The sequence below is a fragment of the Salmo salar genome, chromosome 20 (assembly GCF_965601325.2).
Source record: "Salmo salar chromosome 20, fSalSal1, whole genome shotgun sequence".
Taxonomy (NCBI): domain Eukaryota; kingdom Metazoa; phylum Chordata; class Actinopteri; order Salmoniformes; family Salmonidae; genus Salmo; species Salmo salar.
Genome location: NC_138310.1, coordinates 13,941,089 through 13,965,000, shown reverse-complemented (window position 1 = coordinate 13,965,000; position 23,912 = coordinate 13,941,089). Strand labels below are relative to the sequence as shown.

The window sequence follows — 23,912 nt, the reverse complement described above, 5'->3', positions numbered from 1 at the left end:
AAAAGGCCGAGAGCTGGCGGCAGCACGCGCACACACTTCCTCCACATACACAGCCAAACTCAGAGTTTGAGATCGGGACCTGAGGACCGGAGATTGTAGGAGCACACAGAGACAGAGGTAAGAGAAGAGGCAGAGCTGAACGGAGCAGCAGAGGGTGGGAGAGGGAGAGAGGGAGGGAGATGGGGGGGAGGCCTGGCTGTCAGACTAGAGGAAGCGCTGGTTCGCGGGCCTGCACGCAAATGGGAGAAGAGAGGCGCCCGCAGGCTGCCTGAGGCAAAAGCCCGGGCCCTTCTGTTCTATCATTTAGGAGACAAGTCCTCCACTGATTCCCAATTAATATTTAACACTGCACAGACAACAAGGCCCTCCGCTGTCTGCACTACACCAGCAGCCAGGGAAGGAAGAGAGAGAGAGAGAGAGAGAGAGAGAGCGAGAGAGACAGGGAGAAGGAGAGGGAGCTAGAGGGAGGGAGGGAGCGAGGAAGGGAGCGAAAAGGGGAAAGATAAAGGCCAAAGATTTAGGAGAGCGATAGAGAGAGAAAAAGGGGGAAGAGCCAAAACAGACCGACAGATAAAAAGCCGCAGTAACGATTACAGCTAATTCAGAAAAGAAACACCCTCCATTGACTCAAATCACTGTCCAATATGGATGGATACTGTGGTCTGGATATACGAGTAAGGAATCTCATTTGGATGTGTGGTTTGAATGATTCCTTTTCGCCCTCAGGGACCCCCAGAGCAGAGGTGACAGTCAGGGTCAGCAAGAACACACCATCCATGTCACACATCTGACAGTTACTGAACACTGCTCTAGGTCTGTAGCTTGGATGGCCGATCCTCTGACACAGTTTTTATTTTATTTAGCCTTTATTTAACCAGGTAGGCCAGTTGAGAACAAGTTCTCATTTACAACCTGGCCCAGTTAGAGCAAAGCAGTGCGACACAAACAACACAGAGTTACACATGGAATAAACAAATGTACACACGCGCACGCACATACGTACACGCGTATACAACAGTTAAGATGGGCCACACTAATTCAAGTAAAAGGTTCTTTAACGTTCGCTCAAGTGTTTTCACAGTCCATCCCTCTCCTCTCTCTCCATCCCTCTCCTCCCTTCTCAGTCCAACCCTCTCCAGCTTCTCAGTCCAACCCTCTCCAGCTTCTCAGTCCAACCCTCTCCAGCTTCTCAGTCCAACCCTCTCCAGCTTCTCAGTCCAACCCTCTCCAGCTTCTCAGTCCAACCCTCTCCAGCTTCTCAGTCCAACCCTCTCCAGCTTCTCAGTCCATCCCTCTCCAGCTTCTCAGTCCATCCCTCTCCAGCTTCTCAGTCCATCCCTTTCAGTCATCCTTAACTGGACTGATTGGACAGAGGCCAAGGGAAAACTGTCTCAGTCACCATAGGCAGTGCTGGACATGAACAGCAACTGTACAATTATCCATCTGAAAGATGGTGTCGTTAGTAAGAGCATTACGACATTGTTTATGAAGAAAGTGTCCTAATCTTGGCAGTGACAACAGAATCTCACAGCCCCCATGATACCAATGTGCAACACCTCCGCAGCATCCTAGGGCTCAGCTCAGGAGATGGCGGGGGCTACCATGTCATTTCCTGTGGGACAGCAGGGGCCGTGGACACTCCTTCCCCTACTAGTAATATGGTGCCACTGTCATGCACCTGTGATGCCCAAATGCCAGCTAGCTGGGAGGGGGTGTGGCTTGGAACGGGAGACTACAGTATGTTTCTAAACCAAGTCCCACTGTGGTCAAAACTAGAGCGATGGCCTGCCTCCCAGAGCCTAACAGCACTATGCAGTAACAATACTCCACACCCCCACCCACACGCCACCTCCTTGCCCCATTAACAGACGGCAGAGGGCAGAGCAAAGAGGCATGGCACTGTGGGATGCGGCCCGCCGGAAATGATCATCTGAGTGCCAGCGCTGAGATGCCCTCCACCATCCTGGCACAACAGAGTGCCAGTGAGCATGAGACAGGCTGCTGGTGCTTGTACTGTTTGCTCAGACTGTGCCTGTCCTCAAAACCATGCTTAGACCTGGGTTCAAATAGTCCGTTTTCTTTTTTTTTTTTTTTTACGCCTTCCTTTAGTGCCAAATTAGGGCGGGTTTGAACTTTTGGGACTATTCCATTGGTTCCATGGTGCCAAGCAAGCTCAATCAAGTGTAGGTAAAGTTGTTACCTCATGAAAACAAATTGGTGAATTCTAAAACATATTTTTTTTATGTGGGTGGCTGTTGTAGAGATACACTAACACGGAACCCAAACTGCGTGCGTGCGCTATAGTGCATACATTTATTTTGTCCACCTACACCAAACGCGATCACGACATGCAGGTTAAGATATCAAAACAAACTCTGAACCAATGACATTCATTTGGGGACAGGTCGAAAAGCATTAAACATGTATGGCAATCTAGCACTTGCTAGCTAATTTGTCCCATTTAGCTAGCTTGCTGCTGCTAGCTAATTTGTCCTGGGATATAAACACTGAGTTATTTTACCTGAAATGCACAAGGTCCTCTACTCCACCAATTAATCCACACATAAAACGGCCAACCGAATGGTTTCTAGTCATCTCTCCTCCTTCCAGGCTTTTTCATCTTTGAACTTACATGGTGATTGGCATCTAAACTTTCATAGTATTACCACGACGACCGGCAACACAGTTCGACTTTCAATCACCCACGTGGGTATAACCAATGAGGAGATTACACGTGGGTACCTGCTTCTATAAACCAATGAGGAGATTGGAGAGGCAGGACTTTCAGCGCGATCTGCGTCAGAAATAGAAAGGACTTCTATTTTAGCCCTTGGCATCGCAGACGCTCGTTGGCGCACGCGAGCAGTGTGGGTGCAATAATTGAATAACATGGATTTCTAAATGTATTATGCGACACACGCGACGTGTCCGGTCTGGTCAGCATGTTAGGGATACTGAGAAGAGTGTATATCAGGGAGTGGGGGCAGGGGGTGGAGCATGGAACGCTTGGCTGTCAATCACCTCTCATTTTGAAAAAAAATCCTTCTGACTTCTCTCTCTGTTCTCTGGCTAAAGCGGAATAATGACAGAGGCAGGCTGGCCATGTGCAGTGAGAGTGTGGAATCCCAAACAGGGGATGGAAAAGAGGCAGTTCAATCAGTGGGGAAAGGTCAAGTGCATGCAGATTCTCCCCGGGTCCACCGCTGCTTCTCTCCCTCTCTTATACCCACCCTTTCTCTCTCCTCCTCTTTATATTTCCACTCCAATCCTCTCTCCCTCTGGGCTCAAAGGCAATCAGGGAAAAGGTTGTTATTTCTGCTGCCACTCGTGACCACATTTAAATATTCTACAGAAAACCTTTCCCTTTCTCTCCCCACTTAACAGGTCGTGGAGGTACAGTACTCAAATTGGATATGGAAGGGTAATTCTACTGTCATGTCTACCTCTGGCTCAAAAGAAAGAGAGAGAAAGAAAGAGAAAGAGAGAGTCATTATCTGGAACATAGGCTGTGTCTATATACTACACTACTGTTTGACCAGGGCCCATAGAATATCAGCATAGAAAAAGAATGACTAGAACTGACATTCCCATTCTTTTATTTCCTGTTCTACTCATTCTCCATGCACCTCCCCGATTGGCTTCCAAGGCCTGCTGGATGATGATGTCAGCATGCCTTCTGGACATTGGGTTTAGAGCCAGGGCCTGCTGTTGGCTGGAGGCATGACAGGGAGACACAGATTGAACCTGAAGTCTGATCCAATCACAGGACAGAGCCCGAGAGGTCTGATCCAATCACGGGGCAGACACCGGAGCGGCTGTGACATGTGCGGTCTAACGAGGGAAGGACCTACGGCGGTCCGACCGGGGAGAAGAAGAACCCACCAACGTACAGAACCCATTCTGACAGGCCTGTCACAAACACACCATATGGATAGCCATGAGCGTCATCGTCACTCCCGCTTATCTTGCCAACATTAAACCCACCATACAAGAAAATAAATGACGTTAGAGAATAAAATGGCCTGGACACATTCTTACATTCTTGTCAAATTGAAGACTGAAATCATGTAGGTGAAATGCTGTAGGGAGTACAGTACAGTGGCTTCTGTCTGAGACTAGAAAGAGGTGGTATGGAAGGGCTGCTGCTGTGCTGTGGTCCCTCCTGCCCAGCCCTCTCAGAGCTACTAACTCAAACCTCAAAACCCTTCTCTGTCCACACCTCCCTATCTAGGGAGAGGCCAGTTCCACAGGGGTAGGGGGCTGAAGGCTGAGGAAGTGAGAGGAACAGGCCTGGGTGCCAGGGGACTGAGGTCAGTGGCATCCTTCTCCCCGAAAGGCCCAGGGCCTTCCCTCGCTCTCCTCTGACTGGGCTTCCCCTCTCTGGGGAACTGCTTGACGAGACCCTGGCTCCACCGCCGTCTCCTCCCCTGCCTCCATCTATGGCAGCGTATACATCAGCTGCAGACAGGCATGTTGGGGGGGGGGGGGGGGGTGGACGCTACAAATGTCACCTACAAAAGGAGATTTAATAAAAAATGACAGGGCCTGACGCAGGGAGAGTGCAGCCACATACTCTGGGAATTTGGGGATGCTGAAAGCAAGTGCCTATGATTTATAATTTAAGTAATGCCTCCACACCCCTTCTAATTCCACAGCCAGAAAGATAAAAATATTCACCCAGTGAGCAGTGGCCTGTATTCAACGATGCCAAGGGAAGCAAAGGCCTCCCCCCCTAAAAAAATTAAATAAATAAAAATCGTCAATAATATATATTTTTTTAACGTTTCTTTCGTCTCTGTGTTTCACAACTTTCCTTCAATTCGCAAGAGGCTAAATGTATATCTCACCGGAGACAGCATCCGAGGGAGAGAAACAGCGCCCCTCTGTCTCTGTATGTGTAGGCCATCCATCTGATGCTGTCTGGTCAAAAAGAGTATTACATTGTTGCGGCCCATAGCATTGAATGCAGGGGAAGCCAGCGACCACTTGGCTTCCCTTGAGATTTATTTTTTACAATAATAGCCGATCAGCATTGAGCTAAAGTGAGTGAGCTCAACTGTGAATGGCCCTGGCTCACCAAAAAAAAATGTTAGGCTAGTTAGCAAAATAAGATAGGCTAGCGAGCAAGCATTTTAGCCAGGTAGCATAGGACAACAAAAGCTAAAAGTGTGTACTATATGACAGAGTCATGAAAGAGAGGAGGATGGCATTTCTGGGAAAGTCAACATGTTTTTTTCCCCTACTCAATCACACACACCTAAATTGTTTTTGGTACACGATATATACAAAAGTATGTGGACATCCCTTCAAATTAGTGGAATCGGCTATTTCAGCCACACCCATTGCTGACAGGTGTATACAATCGAGCACACAGCCACCCAATCTCCATAGAGACAAACATTGGCAGTAGAATGGTCTTACTGAAGAGCTCAGTGACTTTCAACATGGCACCGTCATAGGATGCCACCTTTCCAACAAGTCAGTTCGTCAAATATCTGCCCTGCTAGAGCTGCCCCAGTAAACTGTAAGTGCTATTATTATGATATGGAAACGTCTAGGATCAACAACGGCTCAGCCACGAAGTGTTAGGCCACACAAGCTCACAGAACCTGGACCGCCGAGTGCTGAAGCTCGTAGCGTGTACAAATTGTCTGTCCTCGGTTGCAACACTTACTACCGAGTCCCAAACTGCCTCTGGAAGCAACGTTGGTACAAGAACTGTTCGTCGAATAATGGTGTGGGGCTGTTTTCATGGTTCGGGCTAGGATATCTTAACGCAACAGCATACAATTACATTGTAGACGATTCAGTTTGGGGAAGGCCCTTTTCTGTTTCAACATGACAATGCCCCCATGCACAAAGCGAGGTGCATACAGAAATGGTTTGTCGAGATCGGTGTGGAAAAACTTGACTGGCCGGCACAGAGCCCTGACCTCAACCCCATCGAACACCTTTGGGATGAATTGGAACGCTGACTGCTAGCCAGGCCTAATCACCCAACATCACTGCCCGACCTCACTAATGCTCGTGGCTGAATGGAAGCAAGTCCCTGCAGCAATACTCCAACATCTAGTGGAAGCATTCCCAGAAGAGTGGAGGCTGTTATAGCAGCAAAGTGGTCCATATTAATACCCATGATTTTGGAACGAGATGTGCGACGAGTAGGTGTCCACATACACTACATGACCAAAAGTATCTGAGTTGTCAATGTATAGGTGATTTGATGATGAAATGTTGAAGTTGAAATAGTGCTGGAATAGTGGAGGCAGCTCCTGTTTTCTTTACGACTTGCGGTAAATCTCCGTGGTTCTAAATCAATAGTTGTTTAGTAGTCTGAAAATGTCTGAAACATTAACTTGCTTGACCGTACTGTAGTAGGTCATGTACAGTTGAAGTCGGAAGTTTACATACACCTTAGCCAAATACATATAAACTCAGTTTCACAATTCCTGACGTTTAATCCTAGTAAAAACTCCCTGTCTTAGGTCAGTTAGGATCACTACTTTATTTTAAGAATGTGAAATGTCAGAATAATAGTAGAGAGAATGATTTATTTCAGCTTTAATTTCTTTCATCACATTCCCAGTGGGTCAAAAGTCTACATACTGTACACTCAATTAGTATTTGGTAGCATTGCCTTTACTTGGGTCAAACGTTTCGGGTAGCCTTCCACAAGCTTCCCACAATAAGTTGGGTGAATTTTGGCCCATTCCTCCTGACAAAGCTGGTGTAACTGAGTCAGGTTTGTAGGCCTCCTTGCTCGCACACGCTTTTTCAGTTCAGCCCACACATTTTCTATAGGATTGAAGTCAGGACTTTGTGATGGCCACTCCAATACCTTGACTTTGTTGTCCTTAAGCCATTTTGCCACAACTTTGGAAGTATGCTTGGGGTCATTGTCCATTTGGAAGACCCATTTGCGACCAAGCTTTAACTTCCTGACTGAGGTCTTGAGATGTTGCTTCAATATATCCACATCATTTTACTTCCTCATGATGCCATCTATGTTGTGAAGTGCACCAGTCCCTCCTGCAGCAAAGCACCCACACAACATGATGCTGCCACCACCGTGGTTCATGATTGGGATGGTGTTCTTCAGCTTGCAAGCCTCCCCCTTTTTCCTCCAAACATAACAATGGTCATTATGGCCAAACAGTTCTATTTTTGTTTCATCAGACCAGAGGACATTTCTCGAAAAAGTACGATCTTTGTCCGCATATGCAGTTGCAAACCGTAGACGGTTTCTTTTATGGCGGTTTTGGAGCAGTGGCTTCTTCCTTGCAGAGTGGCCTTTCAGGTTATGTCGATATAGGACTCGTTTTACTGTGGATATAGATACTTGTGTACCCGTTTCCTCCAGCATCTTCACAAGGTCCTTTGCTGATGTTCTGGGATTGATTTGCACTTTTCGCACCAAAGTACGTTCATCTCTAGGAGACAGAACGCGTCTCCTTCCTGAGCGTTATGACGGCTCCGTGGTCCCATGGTGTTTATGTTTCTGTACTATTGTTTGTACAGATGAACATGGTACCTTCAGGAATTTGGAAATTGCTCCCAAGGATGAACCAGACTTGTGGAGGCCTTCAGTTTTTTTTCTGAGATCTTGGCTGATTTCTTTTGATTTTCCCATGATGTCAAGCAAAGAGGCACTAAGTTTGAAGGTAGACCTTGAAATACATCCACAGGTACACCTCCAATAGGCTAATTGACATAGTTTGAGTCAATCAGAAGCCATGATATCATTTTCTGGAATTTTCCAAGCTGTTTAAAGGCACAGTCAACTTAGCGTATGTAAACTTCTGACCCACTGGAATTGTGATACAGTGAATTATAAGTGAAATAATCTGTCTGTAAACAATTGTTGGAAAAATTACTTAGAAAGTAAATAAAATAGATGTCCTAACCGACTTGCCAAAACCACAGTTTGTTAACAAGAAATTAGTGGAGTGGTTGAAAAACAAGTTTAAATTACTCCTACCTAAGTGTATGTAAACTTCCTACTTCAACTGTAAGTGCTTGTTTGTGGACTTCACCGGACAGATGTTGCTCTCTGGTTTTGTTATAAACAAAGGTATGGTTGAATTTATTTTGCCACTGTGTCTTCTTATTGTCTCAGCCTTAGGCCTATATATAACCGTGGCAAAGGATATGAACTTATAGGTTATATTGCAAACAACGCAATTATCAAAACACATAGGTTGTAATATGGCTTTTTCCTGGCTTGGCTTCCTCAGTGATATTACCTACACACTGATATTTTTTAAGGGCTTTCCCCCCCCTTCCTCCCCGCCTCCCGTTTCTCCCGTTAAGCTCGGTGCGCTCAGGGGAAATTGATTGTCTGGCAAGCCGATCTGAATGCTTCCTGCCAGTTAAGTCCTTTTTTATTGAGGGTATGAGGTATTTTTAATGGGAGTCACGTCAATGAACTGTGCAGCCCCTCGGCATTTACATGCAGGGGGGTTCTAATACCCCTGCTGCCCCACTCCTCACCCTCTCACCCCCCTACCCACCACCGCCTCCTAAGCATCCACCCACCCTCCTCACTACTTTTGTGCAAAGGACAGAAGATGCAAATGGGAGAGCAGCTCCTCTCTCCTGTCACTGCCAGGTAATAATTTCCCTCACACCCTTTCTCTCTGTGAGCGGTTGGAATCGTTCAGGCAGGCAGAGACGGGCAGCAGCGTTCTACTGAGAGCCCGGGTCAACTTACCCCACAACGCCCCCTCCTCGTCCCTCATCTCTAACTGGGCCAAGGCTGATCGATCGACGATGACCTAGCTTTGCATGAGGGAGCTCAGTGTGTGCCCACGTTCCCCCGGCCAAAGCCGACATCTGCCTCTCCGAACCCCTTTTGAGCCTGGCTGAACAATCCCCTCTCTCATTGAGGGGGCAAGGGCTATAGAGTACAGTACAATTCTGAAATCCAACACACAGGCTCACCTCCACCGAGACAGAAAGGAGGCCAGTCTTCTCAAATACACTCATTATAAACCTCAATGCGGCCACGGTGGTAATCTTTCAATCAACGGATTGAACAGGTGGAGAGAGAGACAGAGAGAGACAGAGAGAGACAGAGAGAGACAGAGAGAGACAGAGAAAGAGGGGACAAGGAGAAACTGTTCTTTTTATCTATTGATTCCAACTCCGACTCCCACTGGCTGCTTCAATAAGAGGCCGGGGAGGAAGTGGGCTAATCCTGTCCAAATTGGAAGGAATCGATTAAGATGGCCATTCGAGGCCGACCTCTTTTGTCCTCGCACTCTCCATTTCTCCCCTCTTAATCACTTTCTCATTCACTCAACTGGACGGGCTTCACTCCACTATAGGTCTGCTCCATACTCATGGAACCAGGAAACACACACGTAGGTCTGAACAACCCGGTCCTCTCTTTACCGCTCCCCTTTGATAATTGACGCAAACAGGGGAAGGACATTGTTGAAAGCTAATTGGCCTGTCAGACCCAGGTTAGTATTTCATTTCTTGCCCTACAGCCAATCAGGGGCGTCGACAGCCTTTCAATTGGGAGCTGGGTAGAGCGAGAAAGGGGAGCAGGCACTGCTATCCCCATTAAAGGAGTAACATGTAACCTTTTAGCCATAATATTTGTGTTTTAAAAAAAAATTAAAAAATGGAGAAAGCTGAGTATCACTTTACAACCTTATCGTACTTTAAAAAAACATCTGTTACAAGTTGTCAACAAGAATCAATCATGCAACAGTGAAAGGTGTACACAAGCTGGCCAGACCAATAAAGCTATTTTATTGTGGCATGCGGAAGTCAGAAAAGTATGTTTCCTTTACTACTAGTGATATGCTATTGAAAAGTAGGGCTATTAGCAGGTGAAATTGTTACATGTACAATAGTTCCTTTAAGCTTCCCTAAGCTGAGGTAGAAACTGCTAGGTTAGTGTGCTCCTTCTCTACTTCCCCTTTAATCGGCTTGGTACTAGGACTGCCACGCAAACATAGAACGTTCCCAGAGTATTTAGTGGCCTATAAGAGTAACAGCCCCCCCCCCCCATCCCCCATCCCGACACACACAAACAGGACAGTTTTGTTCCACTAAAGGGTTAATCCTGAGGCTTCAGGGAATTTAGGCAGAAATTCACCTTCCAGCGGGAATACGGCAGCTTTCCTTAATCCTTAGCTGGCCCAAACTAGTTTCTTTCCCCTCCCGTTTTACATAACTTCCCATGGACATTCAGTGTTTCATGTGAGGGAAGTTGGAGGCTTGTGTTCTGGGCTCAAACAGAGCAGCTGTGGTGCTTTACAGCCAGGCCACCGGGCCGCAGAGGCAGGGGCCAGACACTGTAAATGTTTACACACCCCGAGGGTCCCCGAGGGTCACCCAGGGCAAGGGAGGCACATTAAACACTAACGCTGTTCAAACGCGGCGTTGCCAGGACTGCACAGTCAGCACAGTTAAACAGTCCCTCTCTTCACAATGAGGAACACAAGATGGCAACCCAAAGTCTCACTTTACTGTAAGTGCACACCACATCAAATACAGTGCCTTGACTTTTTCCACATTTGTTGTGTTACAGAGTGAATTTAAAATGGATTAAATTGAGATTGTGTGTCACTGATCTACACACAATATCCCATAATGTCAAAGTGGAGTAAAAATTTGCTTAAGTTACATAATAAGTGGCATAGACTCACTCTGCATGCAATAATAGTGGTTAACATGATTTTTGAATGACTACCCCCATCTCTGTACCACAGACATACAATTATCTGTAAGGTACACAAAGACCAGGGACGTTATCCAAGGTCTCGCAAAGCAGGGCACCTATTGGTAGATGGGCGAAAATAAAAAAAAGCAGACACTGACTATCCCTTTGAGCATGGTGAAGTTATTAATTACACTTTGGATGGTGTACCACTACGCCCACTCATTAAAAAGATACAGGCGTCCTTCCCAACTCAGCTGCTGGAGAGGAAGGAAACCGCTCAGGGATTTCACCATGAGGACAATGGTGACTTTAAAACAGTTATAGAGTTTAATGGCTGTGATAGGAGAAAACTGAGGATGGATCAACAACATTGAAGTTACTCCACAATACTAATCTAAATGACAAAGTGAAAAGAGGAAAGCCTGTACAGTATACAATTATTCCAAAACAAAGAATCCTGTTTGCAATAAGGCACTAAAGTAATACTGCAAAAAATGTGGTAAAGAAATAAACTTTTGGTCCTGAATACAAAGCATTGTTTGGGGCAAATCCAACATATCACTGAGTATCACTCTTCATATTTTCAATCATGGTAGCGGCTGCATCATGTTATGGGTATGCTTGTCATCGGCATGGACTAAGGAGTTTTTTGGGGATACAAAAAAATCTGGTTCAGTCTGCTTTCCAACAGACACTGGAAACAAATTCAGCACGAAAATGACAAACATGCACTGGAGTTGCTTACCAAGACAATATTGAAATGTTCCTGAGTGGCCTAGTTATAGTTTGCTCCTTGAAAATCTATGGCAAGACTTGAAAATGCCTGTCTAGCGATGATCAAGAACCAACTTGACAGAGCTTGAATTTTTTAAAGAATAAAATGGGCAAATATTGTACAATCCAGGTATGCAAAGCTCTTAGAGACTTACCAAAAAACTCTCATAGCTGTAATCATTGCCAAAGAGGTTGAATACTTATCTAATCAAGATGTTTTATTTTTCATAATTGTATAATTTTCCCTTCCAGTATGACATTAGAATATTGTGTGTAGATCATTGACAAAAAAAGGACAATTAAATCCATTTTAATCTCACTTTCTAACATAACAAAATGTATTAAAAGTAGGGCTGACCCTATTTAGTCGACTGGTCGAGTTGTCAATTTATTCATTGTCTTTTGTTTGGAGCGCTCCTGTCAATCTTGAGTAAGGACATGCACCTGTTTATGCATAGAAGTACAGTAGGCCTAGGCTACCTGGCCTGCACGCAAATGTAGGCTTGTAAATGTGCCCATTTGGGGATCTGAAACTATTTCTGATTGACTGAACTCACCATCACCGTGGAGCTTCTCAAAGTACTTTTTTATTTAAATCAAACAGCAAGTAAACAAAGTCTGTTTGACCTCCACTGAGAATGACAATAGTTCCTTTGAAAAATATTTCCAGCGCTCTCCCTTTCTATAACCACTCAGCATGAAAGGAGAAAAAATTTCATGCTCTGACCCGGTGGAAACGTCATAAAATAGGCCTATCTGATTATTTCTTATACCTTGCACAAATAGCCGACAGCTGTGGCTGTCTGTCCGGAGCTTAATGGCGCAGGAAACTTGAGGTCCCAGAATATTTTATACAATGTTGCAAGTTTGCTAACACAAGATTTTGGATCAAGTTAATTGTTGATACAATGTTTCAAGTTCCTTGCAGACAGGCCATGCGTAGCCAATGTGATTTATAGGATATTTATCTTTATTAGGATATTTTCTACCTGCGGGCTGCAATGTTTTTACTTGTTGGCTTAACGTAGGCTATTTTTACATATTGGCAATGGCAATAGAAGTTACTTTTAGATTTGTATCATGTTCATTTTGATAGAATTTTGATTAACCACTTGTCATTGATTTGTAGATATTGAGACTTTATTATAAATTCAATGATAACTGTTCCACGAAAATGTGCATCTGAAAATCATAACTGGCATGCAGATCAGTAGAAATGGTAAGATAAATTAGCACGCCAAATGGAAAAGGTTTCTGACTGCTGGTGTAGCCTATTACCAGCAACTTCGGTAGCGTAACCGCAGAATCTGCTAAGGCCAGTAGAAACGGGCAGCGGGCGGGGGGGGGGGGGGGGGGGGGGTGTCTTCTGGTTAGGCTATATTGATCTCTGGCTCCCTCTTTAGTAATTTGTGTTTCTTAATTTTTCATCAAAGTGCATAAAGCATCAGACAAGCGCAGTAGCCTACATATAGTTGAATTTATTCAAACAGTGTGTCTATATATGGAAAAATACACATTTTAACATTTTGACCAATCAATTGGTTGGTCAAAATCGGTCGACCAAGAATTTCATTAGTCAAGGACAGCCCTAGTAAAGAGTACTTTCTAAAGGCACTGTACATTTGGAAACAACAAATAACGCCAACCGAACAAAACCCTTGACCTTTCTTTTTTTTCCCTTGTCGTGGACTTACATTTTCGGCTGAGGGCTTGAGGCGGCTCCAGGGCCTTGCTAGCACACAGGGGGTGCTGGGAGGATGGGATGGGAGGGTTCTGCCTCCTCTGCAGGCAGGCCAGCATGGTGGGGGGGTGGGGAGACAACTACAGCCGGAGGACTGCCAAGGCCAACCTGGGGGAGAAAGAGAACGAGAGAAGGGAATGAAGAAAGAATGTGAGAAAAGCATCAGAACAGAAGAAGCAAAGCTTCACGGGCATGGAAGTCTGTGAAGCTCAGTAGCAAGCTGGGACACGGACTCGCTCTATGCCGCCTACAACTGCCTGTCTTCTTAGGAACTCTGTGACAAATTATAAATATGCACCTGCCCTGTGCTGGGGGCAGAAGAGTTCAAACAGGTTAGAGGAAGGAGGGTCCAAACTGATGCTTTCAAACATGGCATCTGCTCTAGCGTGACTTCTGTCTATTAGATACACCTCTTTCTAACTAACACAAAGTGCCTTCAGAAAGTATTCACACCCCTTGACTTTTTCCACATTTTGTTGTGTTACAGCCTGAATTTAAAATTGATTAAATAGAGGGGTTTTGTCACTGGCCCACACACAATACCCCATAATGTCAAAGTGGAATCACGATTGAATTTTTTACTAATAAAAAAAAATGAAAAGCTGAAATGTCTTCAGTCAATACAGAGCATTCAGAAAGTATTTAGACCCTTTGACTTTTTCCACATTTTGTATCGTTACAGCCATATTCTAAAACGGATTATATAGTTTTTTCCCCTCATCAATCTACACACAATACCCCATAATGACAAAGCAAAAACAGGTTTTTTGAAATTTTTGCCCATTTATTAAAAATACAAAACTGAACTATCAGTGGTAAAGTATCAATTGTGATACTTGAGTAAAAGTATAGATACCGTCATAGAAAATTACTCAAGTAAGTCACCCAGTAAAATACTACTTGAGTAAAAGTCTAAAAGTAGTTGATTCTAAATATATTTAAGTATCAAAAGTATAAATCATTTAAAATTCCTTAAAATGTACTGATAGCCAGGGGGAACACTCATTTACAAATTATGCATTTGTGTTTAGTGAGTTCACCAGATCAGAGGAAGTAGGGATGACCATGTGTTCTCTTGATAAGTGCATGAATTGGACCATTTTCCTGTCAGCTTAGCATTCAAAACGTAACGTGTACTTTTGGGTGTCAGGGAAAATGTATGGAGTAAAAACGACATTATTTTCTTAAGAAATGTAGTGAAGCAAATGTTGTCAAAAAAATAAATAGTAAAGTAAAGTGCAGATACCCAATAAAACAACTTAAGTAATACTTTGAAGTATTTATACTTAAGTAGTTTACATCACTGAATAGAACATTTAAATAATCATTCAGACTCTTTACTCAGTACTTTGTTTAAGCACCTTTGGCAGCGATTACAGCCTCGAGTCTTCTTGGGTAGGACGCTACAAGCTTGGCACACCTGTATTTGGGGAGTTTCTCCAATTCGTCTCTGAAGAGCCTCTCAAGCTCTGTCACGTTGGATGGGGAGCGTCGCTGCACAGCTATTTTCAGGTCTCTCCAGAGATGTTTGATCGGGTTCAAGTCCAAGCTCTGGCTAGGCCACTCAAGGACATTCAGAGACTTGTCCTGAAGCCACTCCTACGTTGCCTTGGCTATGTGCTTAAGGTCATTATCCTGTTGGAAGGTGAACCTTCGCCCCCAGTCTGAGGTCCTGAGCGCTTTGGCAAACTCCAAAGCGGGCTGTCATGTGCCTTTAACTGAGGATTGGCTTCCGTCTGGCCACTCTACCATGAAGGACTGATTGGTGGAGTGCTACAGAGATGGTTGTCCTTCTGGAAGGTTCTCCCATCTCCACAGAGGAATTCTGGCGCTCTGTCAGCGTGACCATCGGGTTTTTGGTCACCTCCCTGATCAAGGCCCTTCTCCCCCGATTGCTCAGGTTGACCCGGCAGGCCAGCTCTAGGAAGAGTCTTGGTGGTTCCAAACTTCTTCTGAAGAATGATGGAGGCCACTGTGTTCTTGGGGACCTTCAATGCTACAGAGATGTTTATGCACCCTTCCCCATATCTGTTCCTTGACACAATCCTGTCTCAGAGCTCTACGGACAATTCCTATGACCTCATGGCTTGGTTTTTGCTCTGACATGCACTGTCAACTGTGGGACCTTTATATAGACAGGTGTGTGCCTTTCCAAATCATGTCCAATCAATTGAATTTACCACAGGTGAACTCCAATCAAGTTGTAGGAACATCTCAAGGATGATCAATGGGAACAGGATGCACCTGAGCTCAATTTCAAGTCTCATAGCAAAGGGTCTGAAAACTTATGTAAATAAGGTATCTGTTTTATTTTTAATAAAGTTGCAAACATTTTAAAAACCTGTTTTTGCTTTGTCATTACACGGTATTGTGTGTAGATTGATCAACATGTTCTTAGAATAAGGCTGTAACGTAACAACATGTGGAAAAAGGGAAGGGGTCTGAACACTTTCCAAATGCACTGTAAGTATTCAACCCCTTTGTTATAGCAAGCCTAAATAAGTTCAGGAGTAAAAATGCTTAACAAGTCACATAAAAAGTTGCATATACTCACTGTGCATGTAATAGTGTTCAACATGATTGTTGAATGACTACCTCATCTCTGTACCACACACATTCCATTATCTGTAAATGGTCCCTTAGTCGAACAGTGAATTTCAAACAGATTCAAGCACTAAAGTTATACTAACAAATGTGGCAAAGCAATTAACTTTTTGTCCTGAATACAAAGTGTTATGTTTGGGGCAAATTCAATACAACCCATTACTGAGTACCACTCTCCATATTTTTAAGCATAGTGGTGGCTGCATCATATTATGGGTATGCTTGTAATCGTTAAGGACTGGGGAGTTTTTCAGGATAAAAAATAAACGGAATGGAGCTAAGCACAGTCAAAATCCTAGAGAAAAACCTGGTTCAGTCTGCTTTCCACCAGACACTGGGAGATGAAATCCCAGGACAATAACCTATTATCAGCAGGACAATAAAATAAAACAAAGCCAGATCTACACTGGCGTTGCTTACCAAGAAGACAGTGAATGTTCCTGAGTGGACGAGTTACAGTTTTGACTAAAATCTACAGCAAGACCTGAAAATGGTTGTCTAGTAATGATCAACAACTAATTTGACAGAGCTTGAAGAATTTTGAAAAGAATAAATGGGCAAATGTTGCACAATCCAGGTGTGGGAAGCTCTTAGAGACTTACCCAGAAAGACAGCTGTAATCGCTGCCAAAGGTGATTCTAAAGTGTATTGACTCAGGGGTGTGAATACTTATGTAAATGAGATATTTCTGAATTTCATTTTCAATACGTTTGCTAGAATTTCCAAAAACAAGTTTTCACTTTGTCATTATGTGTATTGTGTGTAGATGGGTGAGAATTATTGTTATTTGATTTTGAATTCAGGCTGTAAAACAACAAAATGTGGAATAAGTCAAGGGGTATGAATACTTTCTGAAGGCACTGTACAGTACACACACAGCGCCGTGGTGATTGATAGCATTATCTATGGACAGCAAAAAATGGTAATGTTGAGAAACAGCAGTCTGTCTGTAGCAACTTAACATGCGACCGCTCTCGGAAACTGTCAGCAAAGGCCTGGGGGACCAAGATGTGTCGGTGTGTGTGTGAACAGGCAAATGGGTGGGGAGGGGGATTGCCAACCCTGCATCAGGGCCAATGAAGGCACTAATCAATCTCCCCGTAGGCTATAAATCTCCAGCTCTATGACCATAAAGACCCAAATGCCTCACAGAATGTAAGTTATTGTGTGTATAAACTCTATCGCCTCATTCGTTGTAGACTAAACACTGAATGTAAACACAGTAGATCAGAACCTCGAACTATAAGCAACTCTATAATGTTTAAAGCATGTGTCTGTGTGCACCTATTACCATACCCCGTTTAAAAAAGGGACTTAAATATTTTGTCGTGCCAATTCACCCTCTGAATGGAACACACACAATCCATGTTTCAATTGTCTCAAGGCTTAAAAATCCTTCTTAAACCTGTCTGCTCCCCTTAATCTACAATGATTAGAATTGGATTTAAAAACTGGTTGTAATTGGGAGTCCAATAGAGCGGCGCACAATTGGCCCAGTGTCGTCCGGGTTAGGGTTTGGCCAGGGTAGGCCGTCATTGTAAATAAGAATTTGTTCTTAACTGACTTGACTAGTTAAATACAGGTTAAAAAAATAAAATAAAAAGTGACAACAATAAGGGATCATAGCTTTCACCTGGTCATTCTGTCATGGAAAGAGCAAGTGTTCCTAATGTTTTGTACACTCAGTGTATGTATATATAAATGTTTTTTGTTTTATACATTTTTCAGGATGGAAAAACACTAAACTTCAACGACTAAAACTCAGTTATAAAGTACGTAGAAAATATAATGGACCTACATAGTTTTTATATAACATAATCTTTGAGAATTTACAATCACCTAAAGAAAAGCTAAACAGTCAGGGAGAATTGAAAACTCCAAAAACACTTAATTTAGCAGTATTGATTTAGTTATTATGTTTAAGCAAAATAGCACAGCTTTAGCCCATGGCAAAATGCATAGAATTTCAGCAAATAATCTTTAAAATTGCAACATTTCCTGTCGGCTGCGCGTCAAAATGGGTAGAATTTCAGGAAATTAGCTTTAAACTGCAAAACATGCATCTTCACCGCCAAGATGGGGGGCCTCCAAATCTTTTTTTTTATAAACAGTACCAGTCAAAAGTTTGGACATACCTTCTCATTCAAGGGTTTTTCTTAATTTTTTACTATTTTCTACATTGGAGAATAATAGTAAAGACATCAAAACTATGAAATAACACATATGGAATCATGTAGTAACCAAAAAAGTGTTAAACAAATCAAAATGTATTTTGTATTTGAGATTGACACAGCTTGGGATCGAACCCCAGGCTGTAGTGGCGCCTCAGCACTGGGATGCAGTGCCTTAGACCGCTGCGCCACTCTAAAATGTTCTCTAGAATTCAGCCGCTCTGATGGGCCGACCTCACTGATTGCAACGCCCACCACCTAAGCCCCTTTTTGATGGACAAAAACCCCTGCCGTTCATGTGCTGTAGGCATAGTCAAAGAAGACCTATTGATTGCAGTGTGTGCATCCACGCACATGCCAGGTGCCCCTGAAAAGCCTACTAGTGTGAGCAGTGCCATTTCCCCTCTCACACACACACGCACACGAGGCAGGCCTGGCCCAAACACACAGGCACTTTGAGCTCATTACTGGCCATTCACAGGCTAAAAGCCTCTCTCTGTGTCCTCTCAGCCCATCTATTAAAGGTCCAATGCAGCTGTTTTTATCTCAATATCAAATCATTTCTGGTAACAATTAAGTTCGCAGTGTGCATGCCCCGCCCACCTGAGGATGTATTTTTCAGCCATCTATTTCCTGTGTTTGAGCGGTGCAAAATCCACTTGTCACTTAAATGTTGCTGAATTGATATAGCTTTCACTTTACTCCTGTGACTCCTTTTTGAGGCTCCAGTCTCTTCGGAGGCGTGGGTTCATATCCCACCAAATGTGAACTAGGTAACGTAGAGATGTGGTCGTAAGGGTAGATATTTAGGAGGCAGAAGGTTCTGTGACCCTTTATTTGGATAGTCCATCTGTAGACGTTCTACATACTAATCAGTAACATTTCAACTAACTAACTCTAGCTCTAACCCTTATCCTAACCCTAAACTTAACCCTTACCCTAATCCTAACCCTTATTCTAAACCTTACCTTAACCGTACCCTTAGCAAGCAGTTGCTTATCAACAGATCGCCAGATGCTTATGAACAGATAGTATGACCATCATCTACAGATGGACTATCCAAATAAAGTGTGACTGAAGGTCTGGTGCAAAAGGTGTCCATATTTATCCAGAGTGTTCATTAGTGATAGCTGGCAAAGACATTCACAACACATACGGGTAGACAATAGACTTACTTCTCAAACAAAATAACAAACCGCAATAGCTATTACACGTTAGGAGTGTACCTGGCTCAAGCAGACTCCCCACTTAAATTCTGAAGCAGAACTGAATTTCTCTCCAAAACGAGCCCATATACTGTATACCCAAGGAAAATACCAAAATGTATGGCAACATAACACCAACATCTGGCTAATACAGATGTATTAGATGTATTAGTAGGTTTGGTAATCAAGCCTACTACTGTTGTGTCGTCTGCAATCATCAAGTTTGCAGACGACACAACAGTAGTAGGCTTGATTACCCACGATGACGAAACAGCCTACAGGGAGGTGAGGGCCCTGGGAGAGTGGTGCCTGGAAAACAACCTCTCACTCAACGTCAACAAAACAAAGGAGATGATCATGGACTTCAGGAAATAGCAGAGGGCGCACCCCCCTATCTACATCAACGGGGCCGCAGTGGAGAAGGTGGAAAGCTTCAAGTTCCTTGGTGTACACATCACTGACAAACTGAAATGGATCACCCACACAGACAGTGTGGTGAAGAAGGTGCAACAGAGCCTCTTCAACCTCAGGAGGCTAAAGAAATGTGGCTTGTCACCTAAAACCCTCAAACATTTACAGATGCACAATTGAAAGCATCCTGTCGGGCTGTATCACTGCCTGGTACGGCAACTGCACCACCCGTAACCGCAAGGCTCTCCAGAGGGTGGTGCGATCTGCCCAACGCATTAGCGGGGGCAAACTACCTGCCCTCTAGGACACCTATAGCACCCTATGTCACAGGAAGGCCAAAAAGATCATCAAGGACAACAACCACCTGAGCCACTGCCTGTTCACCCCGCTACCATCCAGAAGGCGAGGTCAGTACAGGTGCATCAAAGCTGGGACCGAGAGACTGAAAAACAGCTTCTATCTCAAGGCCATCAGACTGTTAAACAGCCATCACTAGCACATTAGAGGCTGCTGCCAACATGCATAGACTAGGAATCACTGGCCACTTTAAGGAATGGAACACTAGTCACTTTAATAAGATGTACATATCTGGCATTACTCATATCATAGGTATATAGTGTATTCTAAACTATTCTACGGTATCTCATTCACTTAATAATGTTTACATATCTTGCATTACTCATATCATACGTATATACTGTATTCTATTCTACTTTATCTTAGTCCGGTCCACTCTGACATTGCTCATCCATATGTATATAGTTTTAATTCATTCCTACTTAGATGTGTGTGTTTTGTGTATATGTTGTGTAATTTGTTAGATATTACCTGTTAGATATTACTGCACTGTCGGAGTTAGAAGGACAAGCATTAAATATATTATGTCCGAAACAGACATGACCACTTCCATGTACACTGTAGCTTAGAGACGGGTAAATAACCGCATATATGTGTGGAACAGATTATATGAGCATACCTTTCCATACAAACATTTTCCTACCGAACCGGGCATGAACTATAAACTGCATCTTACTGCTAACAAAGGAGCTAAATAATAATAAAGTAATGTGCAGTATAATGTTTGTAGAAAAAAATGAGCAAATTGTATAAAGGAAATGGAACGCACTCCGCCCATTTACCTTACATCCTTGCCTTACCTTACCTTCCGTTGTCTGGTAACGTGACATTATTGCTCTGGAGCTCTGAATTTACCATAAATATCAGTATCCCAGTACACACCAGTAAGTCGAAAACTATTCAACGATGCAATAAACTTTTCCAACATTAACTACTGTGGGATAATGCAACCAAACCATATTAGCTACATTCTTCAACAATTCACAAGCGTGTGCAGATAATTAAATGTAGCTTGCATATAAATGTACCTAGCATGACAAAACACAGCTAGGTACCTATGCTAGCTAGTAACGTTTGTTTAATATACTAACGTTTACCCCTCTCATACGAATATGTAAAAGTACAGTTCCACCGTATTAAAGCCATCTTAGAACAAAACAGACTTAATTTTATTATTATATGAGGTAAACGGAAAATACCGATTGAAAATGCTGATAATTCCCCTACATTTTACATTTACGTCATTTTTGGTGAGTTGATCAGCTTCTTGCATGGGCGGTGGCTCAGGCTGTTACTGCAATTTCAGGTGAAAACTAAAATATAATAAAAATGTCTATACACTTCATCCGTTTCAAAAACAATGCTTTGCTATTAGTATTTATACTGTATGAATGTTGGGCTCAACGAGACAATTCTGTTTACACTGCCCAACTATTGGGCAGGTGCCGTGCGTGACCTACAGAGAGGTAGCGTTCGAGACGTGAGAAATATACATTACAGTAATGTCTCAGGAGAATAGATATTCATTCTCGTCAATGAGAATGGACCCTCAGATTATAGGAGGCGCGTCCCCATCCAGCCAGGTTGGGAGAGCAACCACATGAAAGGGCCTTGTACGCTCCAAACGTGGAAGCAATTGTAAAAGAGTAGTGTACATGTGTGTTTGCGACGGTCTGTCTGTCAGTTTGTGCGTGCAGCCCTGGTGATGCCCCCACCTCCTTCCAACAGAGCAGGTCTGGGAGCCTGGTGGCGGGCTGACTGGTAGTGGCCGTGCTTGGTGAACGGGGCTTGGGCCTAATTGAATAGTGACCCACCGGCTCACTGTGGGACGCCCCATGCAGCGCTTTTAACAAGATGCTGTGTCTCCCCTGTTAATAAACCCAAACAAGTTAATCCAATCGACACACTCAAATCCCTTTCTTTTTTCTTTAACAAGGCACTGCCTCTACCCCGCTGATCCCCCAGCTCCCCCTCATGAATAGCGGGAGAATGAAAGGCCCCATTACCATTAGGAATGGCTGGCAGTAAACTCCCCTGCCCTTTAACTTTCCTCCACACACACACACACAGCACTATACACGCACGCACACATTCACGCATACACACTAGTCTACGGTGGATAGGGCACACAATAGAAGAGCTACAGACCCCAATTTGGGGACACAAACACAAAGGGAGAGGCTCCATAGATCGCAGACACACACACTGCACCAGCACACACAAGTATAAACAACACACACACACACACAAATCCTGAGAGGACATTTGCTGACAGGCACGCAGGCTGGGACATTAAATAAGGCATTGTTAACCAACCCTCACAGCTCCACTAACAAGAGACAGCGATTCCCTAGAACAATACAGGCCCCTAGACACAGTCTATACTCAACAGTCCTGCACAACCCAATACACCAGCAAAACAAAACTGGCCCAACAAAAGGCCATTGTGTGCTAAAGCCTACAGGAAGTAGTTGGTAGGTGACACGTTATTTCTATAACACGTATGGAGAATGGATCCTGCTGCACTGACCTTTCACTTCACTGTTAGTAATACAGAATGACAATACTTACAAAGCCTTACCGTCTTTAAGGGTAAGTACGCTTAAATATCAGGGCCCAGTTTCCCAATCATGATGTAACTTAGGCTTACGGGTGTTTTAACGATGCATCTTTCCCACAGCGGCCGAAGACGTAACGGGCGTTCCCCAAAACACGCAGAGAGAACCAAGTGCGTCGTTGGAGCACGTGTCGACACTGATAGGATCCAAAGAAAGGCCACGCTGCTCTCGGATCAGCTCTCTCAATTCAAATCTTACCATTTAAGATTAAAATGGTCTCACAATACTGAAGACGGATCAGCTCCTAGAGAGATATTATCACCTATGGCTGCAAATATTGTTGTGGCTTACCCTATAAAAATGCACTAAATCACCGACTTGGCACATCATTGCTCACGTTAGTCTACACATCATGAAATATACTGAGACAAATTACAGACAGTAGCCTACAAGTAGCAAAATAGAACTACATTTATTGAACATGAAATGTATTTCAATATGATTGAAATAGGCCTATAGCTACAGTATTTATATTTTAATGCAGTCAACTTAGTTTTCATTAACGACGCATTTAGCTGTTGTACGAGTGGTCTGAGGCAGGCGTTAGACTACAAGCGTTTTAAAAAGTGCGTCAATAACAATGGTTTTGGGACACAGCTCGGAGATTTAACGATGCTCCTAAAAAGGTTCCAAAGATTAACTTTGCTTTTGGGAAACCAGGCCTAGGTAAGTACCAGCTTAAACTGGGCTGTCAAATAAAATAAAGCAGTACCCTTTTGGTTCCATATTCCAGTCAGCATCAGTGTTTCAGTCATGGTTTGCTGTCAGTCCAAAAGCAGTGAGTAGACTGCCATCTCATATCACCACACGCTTGCATACACTAATGTCAACCATGTCATAGCAATGAGGACTAATTGACTTCTGGGCTGACTGCTGTGTCTCTGTGCAGGGCTAGTTCTATCATTAATGCCTAATAAAAGGCCACCCAAATGAGACAACTGTGACACTGACTCTAGCCTTCCCTGTAGCTCAGTTGGTAGAGCATGGTGTTTGCAACGCATGGTGTTCGCAACGCCAGTGTTGTGGGTTCGATTCCCACGGGAGGCCAGCACAGAAAAAATGAAATGAAATGTATGCATTCACTACTGTAAGTCGCTCTGGATAAGAGCGTCTGCTAAATGACTAAAATGTAAATGTAAGCAACAACCCCTTTTCTACAGTTCACATATGAAAAATGCATACAGTTACACACACATATACATACATATATATATTACACACATACCTCTTAAAATGAGTGGATTCGGCTATTTCAGCCACACCCGTTGCTGACAGGTGTATAAAATCGAGCACACAGCCATGGAATCTCCATGAACAAAACATTGGCCGTAGAATGGCCTTACTGAAGAGCTCAGT

At 43.7% G+C, this 23,912-nt stretch overlaps 1 protein-coding gene across 1 annotated transcript in view; it reads right to left on the bottom strand.

The window, feature by feature from the left end:
* fam222aa (family with sequence similarity 222 member Aa) overlaps positions 1 to 23,912 on the bottom strand; it is an 86,887-nt gene that overhangs the window by 31,199 nt on the left and 31,776 nt on the right. Inside the window, exon 2 of the mRNA XM_014160773.3 lies at positions 13,144 to 13,298. Coding sequence (XP_014016248.2) covers positions 13,144 to 13,249 — 106 coding nt within the window. The 5' untranslated portion in view covers positions 13,250 to 13,298. The remainder of the gene's footprint in view (positions 1 to 13,143; positions 13,299 to 23,912) is intronic.